The sequence below is a fragment of the Marmota marmota genome, unplaced genomic scaffold (assembly GCF_001458135.2).
Source record: "Marmota marmota marmota unplaced genomic scaffold, marMar, whole genome shotgun sequence".
In the NCBI taxonomy this organism is placed as follows: domain Eukaryota; kingdom Metazoa; phylum Chordata; class Mammalia; order Rodentia; family Sciuridae; genus Marmota; species Marmota marmota.
In genome coordinates, this window is record NW_026000211.1 from 6,785,125 (window position 1) to 6,798,637 (window position 13,513).

The 13,513-nt window shown below is 37.5% G+C and overlaps 1 protein-coding gene across 5 annotated transcripts in view; it reads left to right on the forward strand.

Moving 5' to 3' along the window:
• Window positions 1-5,542, forward strand: part of Slc7a2 (solute carrier family 7 member 2) — a 76,532-nt gene extending 70,990 nt beyond the window's left edge. For all 5 annotated transcript variants that reach the window (XM_048791826.1, XM_048791825.1, XM_048791824.1 and 2 more), the window contains one exon: window positions 485-5,542. In XM_048791826.1, coding sequence (XP_048647783.1) covers window positions 485-681 — 197 coding nt within the window. In that variant the 3' untranslated portion in view covers window positions 682-5,542. The remainder of the gene's footprint in view (window positions 1-484) is intronic.
• The last annotated feature ends 7,971 nt before the right edge of the window (window positions 5,543-13,513 follow it).

Below are 13,513 nucleotides of genomic sequence, written 5' to 3' on the forward strand. Positions count from 1 at the left end.
GACCGTTGATTGACAGTTCCTGTATACACCATTCTTTGGCCTCTCCTGGTGATAGTGACATGTGGAAGGCATATCCATGTTTTATTAACATAGGACATGCTTTCCAGAATAACTAACCATGACTGTGATAGTCCACCATGCATATTTAAGATGTAATTTTAGTCTTTACCTACATGTCATTTTGTTGAAAGTATGATATTGAGTTTTGAAAACATACATATAATTTTATTCCATATAAACATTGCCTGAAAAACATTTATTTAGAGAAAAATGCATTCTATAAAGTTAAAAATAAAGAAGTACATTTTTCTACCAGAAAAATATAGAGGAGACATGCTATGGGGTACCTTGTATTTGCATTCCATTCTTCTAAAATGCCAGAAAGAGAAGAGGGGAAAACCTATTAAGTTGTATGTTAAATTTCCCAAATGAAGAGTTACTTTCTGACACACCTAAAACTTTGTTGTTTTTTTCCCTCCAAAAGGTTTTCTTATTTACTTTGCTTACGGCATTAGACACAGCCTGGAGGGTAACCCAAGGGATGAAGAAGATGATGAAGATGCTTATTCAGACAACATTAATACAACAGCAGAGGAAAAATCTGCCATTCAACCAAATGACCATCACCAAAGAAATCTCAGTTTGCCTTTCATATTCCATGAAAAGACAAGTGAATGCTAATGCTTGCAGGAACAGAGCTGGTCCACAGTCTTACGTACATATCCTACATTGAATAAACTATGACAGGATGTCATCATCATGCTAGGTTGTCATGGGATTGCGGCATGCACAGTTCACCTGAATTGTATCTCCTCACATGGTGAATTATATGCATGGGAAACCTCCTGAGCTCTCTTCTCAGTGATGAATATCCCTAAAATAGTGTATGTGTGTGTGTATGTGTGAATGTAGGTATATGTTTGGGAACATGAATGTTAAAAGTTAGTTGGTGTATTTTACTATTATTTTGTCACATCACACCAGTATTGTCATAATTGGTGGCATATACTGCACATACCTAAATAGAGGTAAATCACTGAATAGAAAGTGTTTTATACGTGCCCTCTGTGGTTGGGGAAATAATGATTGCTTTTCCTTAATAGGCTTCGTTAATGTCAGTGCAGGTACACTAAAGATGCAGTTGCCCACTATCATGTCTATCACTGATAGGGGTGAGGGGATAAAGAATGAGCCTTTTCTTTAAGTTGTAAATACCAGTAATGAGTTTAGTTCAATTTTTTTCCTGTGTGGTACAACAGTTTGCTAACTTCAGCCAGAAGGAGCATTTGCTTCTGCTGTTATATGCAGGACAGAATGGCATTCCATGTCACCAGATGGCATCCCCTGCAACTCTTCTTTGCAAGCTATGGTCCTTAGAGGTGAGATACCTGCACCGTCTGCACCCTCAACCCACTGAAGTGCTTGTGAGATGTACTGTGATCTACTTGGGACTCTTAAAACTAAGGAGTGAGGTGGGCCCCATGGCCTGAAAGCAGGAATAAATGGAAGTCACTTAAACCAGTAGAATCTGACAAATGACTCAGTTGATGGAATAATTCATACATTTTTTGTAGGACCTGATCACAGTTCAACATTTTTAACTAAACAGGCACAAAATTCACTCCTCTTTTTCTATTATTTTGTCTTATCCTAAGTGTGAGGGGATACAATAGCAAATTCTACCTTTACAACACCAAGTAGAGGAAAAGATGCAAGAATGTAAGAAACAACTCCCCTATTCTGATATTAAAGTGCCTGTTTGGATAGTAAAGGGCATTTGACCCAGTTTAAGGAGTTAAGATCTATTTTGATTCTGTTGTTTCTTTTGGAAGCACTTAGGGAAGTCTCCCACCCTGCTCCCCAATAAATCTTTTAGCACTTTTTATTTCCTTTGCTTTTAAATGACTAACAGTCATTTAAGCTGTTAGTACCAGTTAAACTATTAGTACCAGTTGCAGTGTTTCACAATAGCCATCAATAAGTGGGGAATTCTTTTGATTAAGAACATAATTACTTAAAGCTTTAAACTAAAAAATTAACCAAACTGAATTAAAGCTATATAAACATGATAACCTTTGTCTCTGAATAAATTGTATATGTTAAAATATTCTATGTTCTATATTTTACCTTATAGTGGATCATAAATTCATCTTCAGTGTGTTTTGCTCCTCATGAATGACTTTTTGTGCAAATATTTAAATAGTTCATTAGAGGAGGCTAGAGCTAGACACTTACAGGTGGGTGGCATCCCAGAACACCTGGGTGAGTGTTACCAAGCATGCTAGTTGATCCCCCTAATCCAAAGGCAAGGAAAACATTTGTTTTCTGACATTTCTTTTAGGAGATCAGTTATCTTATTGATGCTATTCAAGTTGCAATTATATTGTGTAGTCAGGAGTTGTTTTAATTGAATATCAGATTAATAGGTAGGAGGCCTATGTTTATAGCTGCTATGTTTTAGCATCCCTAACACAACTCATTACTGACATTCCACAATTTCCAGGATGCATGTGGTAAAATCTGAAGCCCAGCCAAGTTTTACTGAAGGGGAGGAGTTAAATAAGCAAGGGGCAAAATATTTTAGTAAGGACTGTGGGGATGAAATCCTTGCTGTTCTAGCAGTACACTTAGACCCTTTTTATTCTAGAATCAATGTAGAATGGGCCCTTCACACAGGAAATGTGCACAATTTCATATATGAATCTTTTAATCTTTTACTATAACAAAATTAAGAAATTAGCTTAGAATGTGATAGGCAGCTAAAATATTATGCCCACTGTATTCAATTAGGGAGCAGAATTAAGTTAAAAATTGTTTTTTCCACATTGAAATGCTTAGTAGACAAAAATGTCTATGAAGAGATGCTTGGTCATGGCAGCACATTTTTTCTGTGAAGACTCAAGTGGATGTGCCTGTTTGTATGTATGTAAGCACGTTTATGTATGTATGTGTGATGTATATGTGTGTGTGTGTATTTCAAATATCAGTGTATTAAGTTGTGTTTATGGTAGGCTTTGGATATGATATTGTTATTTGGATAGAAAAGCCAACTGATGTGGAGAAAAATTAGTGTTTTATATTGATAGGTATTTTAGGTTTTAAACTATTTAAAAATATACAGCAATTTTATATGTATATTTTTTATAGATAGATTAAGAAATATTTATCATGTTTCTAATATAAAATCACTGAACTCTACATTATAGATATATTATAACAGGTGCTTTGTAATCTAAATGGAGTAGAGGTAGGGACTTTCGGTATCACTGTTTACTTGTTTCCTTTGTACCTTTTCTGACACACCAGTTCTGTTGCCTGCATTTGAATTTATAACCCTTTGAACAAAATGTTACATTTACTTTTTTAGGATTACCAAAATGTTTTATGTAGATTTGACTAGTAATCAATCAAATTTATATAAAGTCCTCTCCAGAATTAAAAAAAAAAAAGTATATCACATTCTTTTAATTGTGATTAAGTAAAAGCAGCTCCCATAACTTTTCTTTATATACTAGGAACTATGTTCTCAACATTTTTCAATGAAAATGTCTTATAATGACTCCTTAATGTTTTTCTCTAAAAAGGAATACTTTGTGAATTACCATAAAAGGCAATGCTATCCCTGCATTTAAGAAGATGACTGTGCATACTCTAGTTTAAAAACTCCTTATGACAAAAGCTTGTTAGAGCCTTCGGTATATACTAAAATTCAGATAATTGCTTAACCACATTTTCCCCCAAGATAAACATCAAGAAAACTAAAATATCATTTGATACATACACATGTGCATTAGTTCTATGTATCAACATCTCAATATTGAAACTAATATCAGTATATAAAATTTTACTGTTACCAAAGTTGATATCAACCAATGAAAGGCAGGATAAGAGCCTGTTTTTTATTTTAATGAAAAAGTTTTTAAACTTTTTTATTTTAAATATTAGCCAAAATATTTTCTGAGTCCTGGGTGTTGGCAAGTTAGCTGTCAATTCTTTTTGATAAAACATTTTTAATTAGAATCTGTTTTTACCATATTTTCTAAATTCATTTGAGTACTTCACAAGGAGTATAAGGGAAAGTAATTGCCCTCAATGATGAGAGAGCAGCTGAGCCTTATTATCTCTCTCTATCAGGGCATATTCCAGAATTGCAAACTACATGACAAAGTCGTGCCAAAATTCCAGCTCTCCTTGCCCTGCACCGTTGCCCTCACCGTTCTCCTGATTGCTTCAAGTGACAGCACCAAAATTACAATTCCCACAGGGCTTTCAAGGATTGAGTTTAGAGTGTACGTCATGGATTATTAAGATTCACGTGATTAGTGAGTATTTCTGGTGAATGAAGTTAACTACCCTTTTTGCTAGTGCCAAAACAGTGCCTTCTCTGTATGTTCTCTACTTTATAAAGTCCTCTAACGTGCTTATATATCAAGGGGAAAAGTACTAAAGATCATATAGTACCTAATGCCAGCAAAGGTCATTTTTTTTTAAATGTATGGACGTGAAAATAAGGTTGCTTAACTTGTTTAGCTGAGTTTTTTTTTTTTTTTTTCTTCTTGTATAATTATATTTAAACACTTTAAAATAGTTTTCTGGTTTCTGGATTTTTAGAGGCCTGATCCGTTATCGTTGTAGTTGTTGGTTCATACTGTTCTTTATTGTTTTATGTATACGGTTTAGTCTTATTGATTTCAAATGCATTTTGTTATGGCCCAACCCAGTGGGTAACACTGCTTGCTGAGAACATTGTACTCAGCTGTTGCTCACCATAGCTAAAGCCACTGCCACAGTCTCTGGGCCTTCAAGACTCTTCTTTGACCACTGATAGCACCATCAAAACCAGAACCCCAGGCTGGTTCCAGGGTCAGACAGCCTGTACCATGTGAGCAGCTCCAGCTACCCCTGTTGGTGGGGTCTTAGAATAATGGGGAGAATATGATATAAAAGACTTCAAATGCAAATAAGTTTGTTTGGGGTTCTTAATTTCAGTTCTGAATATCCCATGAGTATGTCCAGATAAATAAAAGGACCAAGGAACATCTATGACTCATGGAAGAAGTGGCTGCTTCCTGGAACTGGCAGGGAAGGAGTAGGGCCTTCTGCTCTTCCTGTGCACTGACGTGCATGGCCACGACCCAATTCATAAGAGCCTTTTATTACCAACAGAATAGGTTTCTCTGACCCAAAACTGGTCAATGGACCCTTTATTTTTCAGATCCACTACCTGTGTCTAGTTGTCTTAATGCTTCGTTATCATTGTACTTAAAAGAAATTATTGATAGGGTCTAAACCATACAGCAATTCTATGTCTGTAAAACCCAACAAATACATTGCAGTTGTGCTAATGTAAAGATTTTTTTTTTGTTTGTTTAGGAGATAATTTTAAATTTAATGTTTTCAATGATAATCAGTGTGTCTTTTTACTTTTAAAGTTGGATTCTTTTTTTTAGAATTTGTAATAAAAAAACTATTGCTGCTTTAACTACTGTAAAATATGCTTTCTAATGCAATCATGTATTTTTAAATAAATTTTAATGTGACAATAATTTAGTATGCATGTTTCATACAAACCAAAAGTATGCATTTCATATTGACTGAATACCTTTTTTAACTGGGGGAACTTTAAAACTCAGAAATACAATGTGATCTACTTTGAAACTATTTTGTTATACTTGCCTGGGGCCTACTATATAACTGCCAAGACCTGCAACATTAAAGAGATGTTTTTCCATATCTTCAAGCTTCTTGGCACATTCCCAAAACTATCAGTTGCTTCTGAAGCATGCTACTCCAGGGTCTCACAAGTGAGATTCTATACCACCTCAACTGCCATTTCATGGACCAGTCATTTTCACAATGCTCTGATCTATAGGAAGCTATTCAATGGTCATCCCACCAAACCATAACCTTTAATAACTGGTGAAAGGTTCTATACACCTAAAATTTTTTCAGTATGGTAAATAAATATTTACAACTTCAACTCTTTTGACCCTCTGATAGGGAGAAGTGAAAGTATTTTGAAAATGATTCTAAGTTACAAATCTTTTAAATTAGTTTAATTTTGAAATTTCTTGGTGTATAGTAGTTATATTGATGCTAGTAAAATGAAAGGAACACCTTGAAATGTTTACACTTTGATAGAAATTTAGCCAGCACTGGAAACCATGCTAAAATAGCTAAGAATTTGCTAAATAGATACCTAAAACCATGTATCTAATTGTTGTCTTGATTAGCATTGCTAATAGGTGTGGGTGCCCCATCTCTGCTTTGGCACCATGGGAGCACAGGAAGGAAGAACTCCCCAGCAGCTGTGTCTGGGTCCAGGCAGGACCCCCTAAGGGTATGAACATGACCTGAGTGTTTATAAAGAAGGCCACAGATAAGATTTCTCCTTGGGCTCACAATCCATGAGTTTCTGAGTGACTGTGTTGAGAAGTCCCCATCTGTGTGGGATGAGTGATTCATTTTGTCCCGTAAAATATCTCAAAAAAATTCTCCAAGACATACAAAAATAACTCCCATCAACACATTACCTCAACTGTTTTAAAGTAGGCCAAAGTATGGGTGAAACTGGAAAGAAACTCAGTGCAAAACAGATTTACTTATGTGAACCTTTCTGGTAATGGTTGATAGCCACCTCTTAAATATGTTTAGATACCAGAGATTTGAGAGGTCATAAATGTGGATAAAGAGGCCTTGTTCCTCTACCAAGACTGGAGCAGTTGTCAGGAATAGAAAGACACAAAGCAGAGATTGCATTAGCAAGAGACCCAGGACTACATCATGGCCCCGGTCATGGTGGAAAGCAAGCTGATTTCTGGGTTCTGGGTCCTTTAAGCTATAAATACTATAGCATCACCATAGTTCAGGATTCTGGGGTTTCCCCATTTGGTGAGGTCTCCAGAATCTACCCCCACCTGCTCATTGATGTCTAATAATTCTTTATACAAGGACCAAGGGTGTCATGTCCTGGTAGAAATCCAGCTTAAAATTGCCTGTTATTATTAATTTTTTTCTTTGGCAATGTTATTTTTCAAATTCAAATTCATCTTGAGATTTATGTGATTTAAGAAGCTACATGTGAGGGACTGGGGCTGTAGCTCAGTGGCAGAGCGCTTGTCTAGCACATGTGAGGCACTGGGTTCAATCCTCAGCACCACATAAAGATAAATAAAATAAAGGCATGCTACTCATCTACAAAAAAAAAATTAAAAAAGAAGAAGGAGCTACATGTGGGCTGGGGCTGGGGCTCAGCAGTAGTGCACTTGCCTGGCATGTGTGAGGCACTGGGTTTGATTCTCAGCACCACATATAAATAAATAAATAAAGATCTATCAACAACTTAAAAAATATATTTTTAAAAAAATGAAACTACATGTCTTGGAAAGCCCTTATATTTCTTGGAACCCTACTCCCATCCTTTTCTGGGCTGTTATATCAGTTTTCTAGGGCTGCCATTACAAAAATACGACAAATTAAGTGACTTAAAATAATAACTGTGAAAGATATTTTTTTCACAGTTCTGGAGATCAACATGCTGATTCTAAATTAATTTGGAAAAGAAAATGTACAAGGATAATCAACAGAAGAAAAAATGATGAAGTGCATCCTTGGCCCAAAGAATAAAACCCACTACACATCCATAGCAATGAACACAGTGTGGTATTTCCCTAGGTATAAAAATATCAGTAGAATAAAATAAAACCAAAAAAGATCCATTTACATATGTATTTAATACATACTAAAAGCCAGCTCAAAACAGAAAAAGAACCAAATGGTGAAATAATGAACATCCTACAAAAATAAAAAAATAAAAATAAAAAGCTAAACATCTAACCAGCCATACCAAAAATAAATTATAGGGAGATTTAAAGTCTACACATGAACAACAAAATTACAAAATATCATGATTTAGTTTGATAATTAGAGGCAGAAGAGACATAAAGCCCAGAAGCCATGAAGGAAGTTATTGAAAAATGTAATTGATTAAATAGTGCTTTAATTGCTTGAAGAAAGGCATCATTAACAAAAACACAAACGAAGGGTGAAAATGGTCTAAAATATGTAAAACACACAAAAGCTCAATAGCTAGTACATATGTGTGTATATGTATACATATAAAACTTATTATAAAGCAAAAATAAAAAGAACTCAGTTTTCAAAAATAGACAAATATATGTGACTAATAAACACACGATAAGATGCTCAGCTTCAATAATAATAAACAGAATGGGAACTGAAAGAACACAATGTGATTTTTGCCTCTATCAGGTTATAAAAATTGAAAGAATGGTCACATTCAGTGTTGGTGGAGCAGTAAAGAAATAGGTCAGCATACATGCTCCTGAGGAAAGTCGAACTGGTTATAAATACGGACAGCTTTGTAGAAGGGAAAGCTGGTAGCATTTATCAAAAATATTAAATATCATGAACTTTGGCTAAATAATCTCACTTCTAAGTGTCTATAGATATACTCATGGGTACAAAGAAGTTGGGATAAGAATAGTTTATGTGGTAGTTTTTACAGAAGATTTTTTAAAACAATCAAAGTATAAAGAGGAGAAAATTAAATGACAGTGTGTCTATGTAATACTTTGTCGCTAATAGGAAGGGTAACAGACATGAAAGAGTATTTTTATTATTTTCATCATTTCCTGTCATATAATTCTGTGGGGGTTTTCAATACTTTTGAATGGATTAATTAGGTAGTGTTTTGTTAAGTGTTATTTTATAAATAAAATACAGCTGGGTACCTTGGTGCACACCTGTAATCTTAGGGGTTCTGGAGGCTGAGACAGGAGGATCAAAGCCAGCCTCAACAACTCTGCAAGACTGCAAGCAAACTAATAAGACTGTGTCTCAAAATAAAAATAAAAAGGGGTAGGGATATGTCTCAGTGGTTAAGCACCCTGGTTTAATCACTGGTACCAAAAAAAAAAAAAAAAAGAAAGAAAGAAAAGAAAACACAGGCAGAGCAACCCAGTGCTACTCTTCATTAATGCCAAACTTCTTCATAATGTGGCACCATTTTTCCTCTCCCCAGGTCTTCCACTTTGCCTACCTCAAGAGTCAGCCAGTATTCTAGCATCTTCTTCAGTATGTACTTTGTAGCTTTGTGCTTTGCCCAGATTTTCTTTCTCTGGGTATTACTGTTTAAAAACAAGACAAAAAGATTTAATGAAAAGCTATTAATATATTATGAATACAATAAAACACAATTCAGTCATTAAACATGAAATAGAGGGTGGAGTGAAATCAACTAAATTTATTTCCTGGCTAATGTATCATTTTTTTAAAGAAAGCAATTTTTCTGATTATAAAAACAATTCTTATTCATGGTAGAATACTTTGTGAATGCAGAAAATACACATTTTAAAAGGACTCCTGTAATCACATGATTTAAAGACAACCATTATGAGTTTCATCCAGGTTTGTTGCTTTCTGATCAGTGTTAAATGCAAACACATCAAAAACGTCTTTCCAACATGCATGGAATCATACATACATAGTGTTATATCTGGCTTTTCCACTGAGTGATGTAGAAGCAATAGAACAATATCCGAGGTAAGAATCCAGGCAGTGACAGAGAAAATAAGTACACTGCCCAGTTCACACAATTACTAATTAGTAAATTCAAACCAAGTCTGTGGTCTATGACCTGCCGTCTTAACACTGTTCTATCCCCACCCTCTTTTATGTCAGCTTTGTTGGGTAAAAGTCACTTTAAATAAGGTAACAAACAACCCAAGCAAATAATGGGTAAAAAATCTGAACAAATACCTCACCAAAGAAGATATAAAGATGGCAAATGAGCATATGAAAAAAGCTCAACATTATATCACTAGCAAATTGCAAATGAAAATAAGGAGATAGCACTAAATGTTTCCCTATTAGAATGGCCAAAATCCCAAACTCTGACACCAAATGCTGATGGATATGTGAAACAACAGCAAAATGGTACAGCCACTTTAGAAGACAGTTTGGCAGTTTATTTCAAAACTAAATGTACTCTTACCGTATAACCCAGCGATCACACTTTCTACGCTTTCTCCGTATTCCTGATTAACTGCTGGCTTTCAGCAGGCTGCATGCCCAAGACACCTGGGGAGTTTCTTGACATTCTTGCCCCCTGGCAATGGTGACCACAGTGGCTTCTGTCTCAGTCCAAGCCTTCTAAGGTCATTTTTGCTTGTCTTGTGTCAGCTCAGTCATAAGGAGGCCTTTTATGCCTGGGCCTTAAACAGAGGCCTTCCTTAGTGTTCCTGTCCTTCCTCCCAAAGGCACAGAAATTGGCCTGTGTCAGTAGAGGGGCTTGGAGGAAGGAGGAGCAAGTTTCCTGTCCCTCCCAGCACAGCAGCAGACCTCTGCTTTGTGTCAGTACAGGATTGTGGACCAGAGCCGCCTCTTAGCCCCACTGCAGATGGCTCTTCCTCCCAATCCTCCATCCACAGAGGAAGCCTTTGCCTGGAACCACAGGTGGAAGGCTTTCCCCTCCCTCATCCAGTGGCTTTCAGCTTTTGCTTTATGTGAGAGAAAAGTTTAGGAAGAAGGCAAGTTTTCATCCCATGCACCCTTGAAGGAGGTTTTTCTCAGGTCTTCTGTCTGCTCCTTCTTATGAACAATCAGCAAAGATTTGTTGGAGTGGATTTGGGATTCTCCTTGTGTCTGGGTCTCACAGGGATCCTCAACTCTTGTGTCAGTCAGTCTTCATTCAGGTGTTAATTCATTAAAAATTTCAGCTGTTTTCTTCTCGTGGCTGCTTTTACGGCAGTACCTATAAGTCTCTACTCCTGCAAAAAAGCCGAGCAGGAGTCCCTGTCTCCATGGGACAACTCATGATTCCGTTCATCTGTTTGCCTTTTAAATTTTAAGCTCTCTGTTGACACGTCTATTAGAATAACCACAAAGTACTCCTCTCTGATTTCAGGAATTTAAGAAGGGCACCTTTAGAGCCTTTCCTGCCTGTAGATCAGGGGAACCCTGCTTAAGAGCCTTCATTTGTAGGGATAGCAACAGCTCGTTTTAACCAGCAGAATTATGATTTAGACCCACATATACAGAAGAAAAATAAAACCTGAATTGTAACTTACTACAAGTTTGACTTTGGGCATCCTTATCCACAAAATGCGGATAACAATAGTGCCTACCTCATAGGCTTGTTTAATAGGATCAACAATAAGTGTATGGTAAGGATCTATGGACCTAACACTCTACTTGAAACATAGTTAATTCCTAATAAATAATTATTATTTTCTAGGAACTGTTGGTGCAATGCCAACTTTTATAAGGCACACTTCCTACTTTTGAACTCATGGTTGGTAGCACAGAAGAAAAGCATAAACAGATTACAACTAAATTCTGAGTTCTGTCATCAGTGCCATCGTGGAGGTGTATATACAACAATTGGCAGGATGTGAGATGGAGCTAAACCTTGCAAGATTAGTGAGGCTGCTAATCTTATGAAAAATTAGTGGGGTGGGACAAAAGGAAAGCAGATGGTCAAATGGAGGGGGGATGGTTGGGGCAGGAGCAGCAGGAGCGGTGGCTAGGGATGCAGAAAGTTGGGGCAAGTACCATGAGGAATGGAGGGCAGGATGGGAGTGACCACATAGGAGGAAGCCAGAGAGGCAAGCAAAGGCCAAGAACTCCAGACGATGAGCCTTGCTGGAATGCCTTGGAAGGGTGGAGGCAGGGTGAGTCTTATTTGAAGATGGATCTAATTGCTAGGGAGATAATCCACTGACACACAAGAAGGAGAGATGGAGACATCAGTTAGAGGGCTGCAGCCACACTCTGAATGAGAAAGGATAGCAGGTCCAAGCAGGGAAGTGACAATTGATGCTAATGACAAAAGAAGGGTGGACTTAGGGCTCCAGGGGGGTAAAACAGAGAACAGGACCCAGCTACCAGGTGGAGCCAGCAAGAGGAAAATCTAGACTGAAGCCCAGGCTCCAACAGAGAGGGAGTGTGAAACACTCAACTCACAGACTCAGAGTGAAAAGGGACCCCAGGCTGGGGCAGCCAGACAGATCTACGTAAGCCAGCATGCACTCCAGGAGGTTTTGCTCAGAATCCTCCCCAGAAGGTGACTATGGAGAACCGGCTGTGTGCCCTGCTCTAAGTTACTCCATGATACATAGAACAGGAGCTCTCAGACTCGCCTACACCTGAGTTACTCCATTTTGGAAAGCAGCTTGCCATAAGCTACTGCATTTTGAGTTTAGCACCAAGCTGGAATGACTCTACACCTTGGTTGTACAAGTCAACAACCACCATTTGCCTAGCACGACTATAAGGCACAAACTGACAAATAAATTAATTGTGCTGATAAAAATGAATCTGTAAACATATCAAATTAATCAGAAGCACATGGATGCATGGGTATTATCAAACTTATATCACCAAATGAAGCAACCCCCTCACTCAAGGCTCCTCACTCAAGGAGCACCACAAGACTGAACAGAGCAGTACCCTGACCCTGACGCCTGGTCACTCATCAACAGATTTGCCATAGTGACAAACCTTCAATTTCCTGTGCCATCTAGCTTCAGCAGAGCATGGTTTCTCCTGCCCATGACAACCATGCATGACCCACTCCAAGCTGAAACTCCAAATGGACACTCAGAAATTGCTGTCTGTCTGGACCTTGGCATAGAATAAATTCCTGCATTTTGACATGCTGAACATCTAATCTAACCACCATTAGTACCTGCTCTCTGCCTTTCCTCTCAGTTCAGCTGACTGAACCCCTGTGGTTGCCTTAACCCATTCTTAGCCTTTCTGTTAAGTATATATATTTAAAATTAAAATTGTGTGAAGTATGATGTGTGATTTGAGTGTTATAATAAAGACTGGAATAAAAGAACTTGTGATTGCCCAGCTTATGACTATCAGGTGACCCACAAGTATTCAATGAACTTCTTTCTACAGGTGAAAATAGTATACCCTATGAATTTATTGTCAGTCAATGAATTCTGGCATTGGTCTACATTAATGACAATGACACACAGTTCTACAGTAGTCTAAATGCTTATCTCCAGGCTAGTGTCCACTCCTTAAAAGTGGCCATGATGGACAATGTCCTAGTCTTCATAACCATGACATCAAACACACAGTGCACATCTGTTCAAACAATCTTCAAGTCTAGTTCCCTCCCTTTATGAATGCAAGATCCTGGAAGGTTAAATGAATAGTGGCCTTTTTTATTCCCAGATAACAGTTTTCCCCATAAACAGTGTAAGTGGATAGCAAAGCTATAGTTGGCAATAGAACATAGAATTCTTGATTCTTCCTGCACAAAGCAATTAAGAAACACTCATTTATCCTATGCTCCAGCACCTCTCACCTTGGGGGTAAGGGAGAAGTCTCCTTCCTGTTACTTCCAGTCCAGGAGTCTGTAGTGGTAATATTTGGTGCTAACACTACAATGAGACTGGCTTCCGACTGAGGCCCTGCTTCTCACCTGGGGGATACACACTGGCATTCTCACACTGCAAACTGCTTTCATCTTATG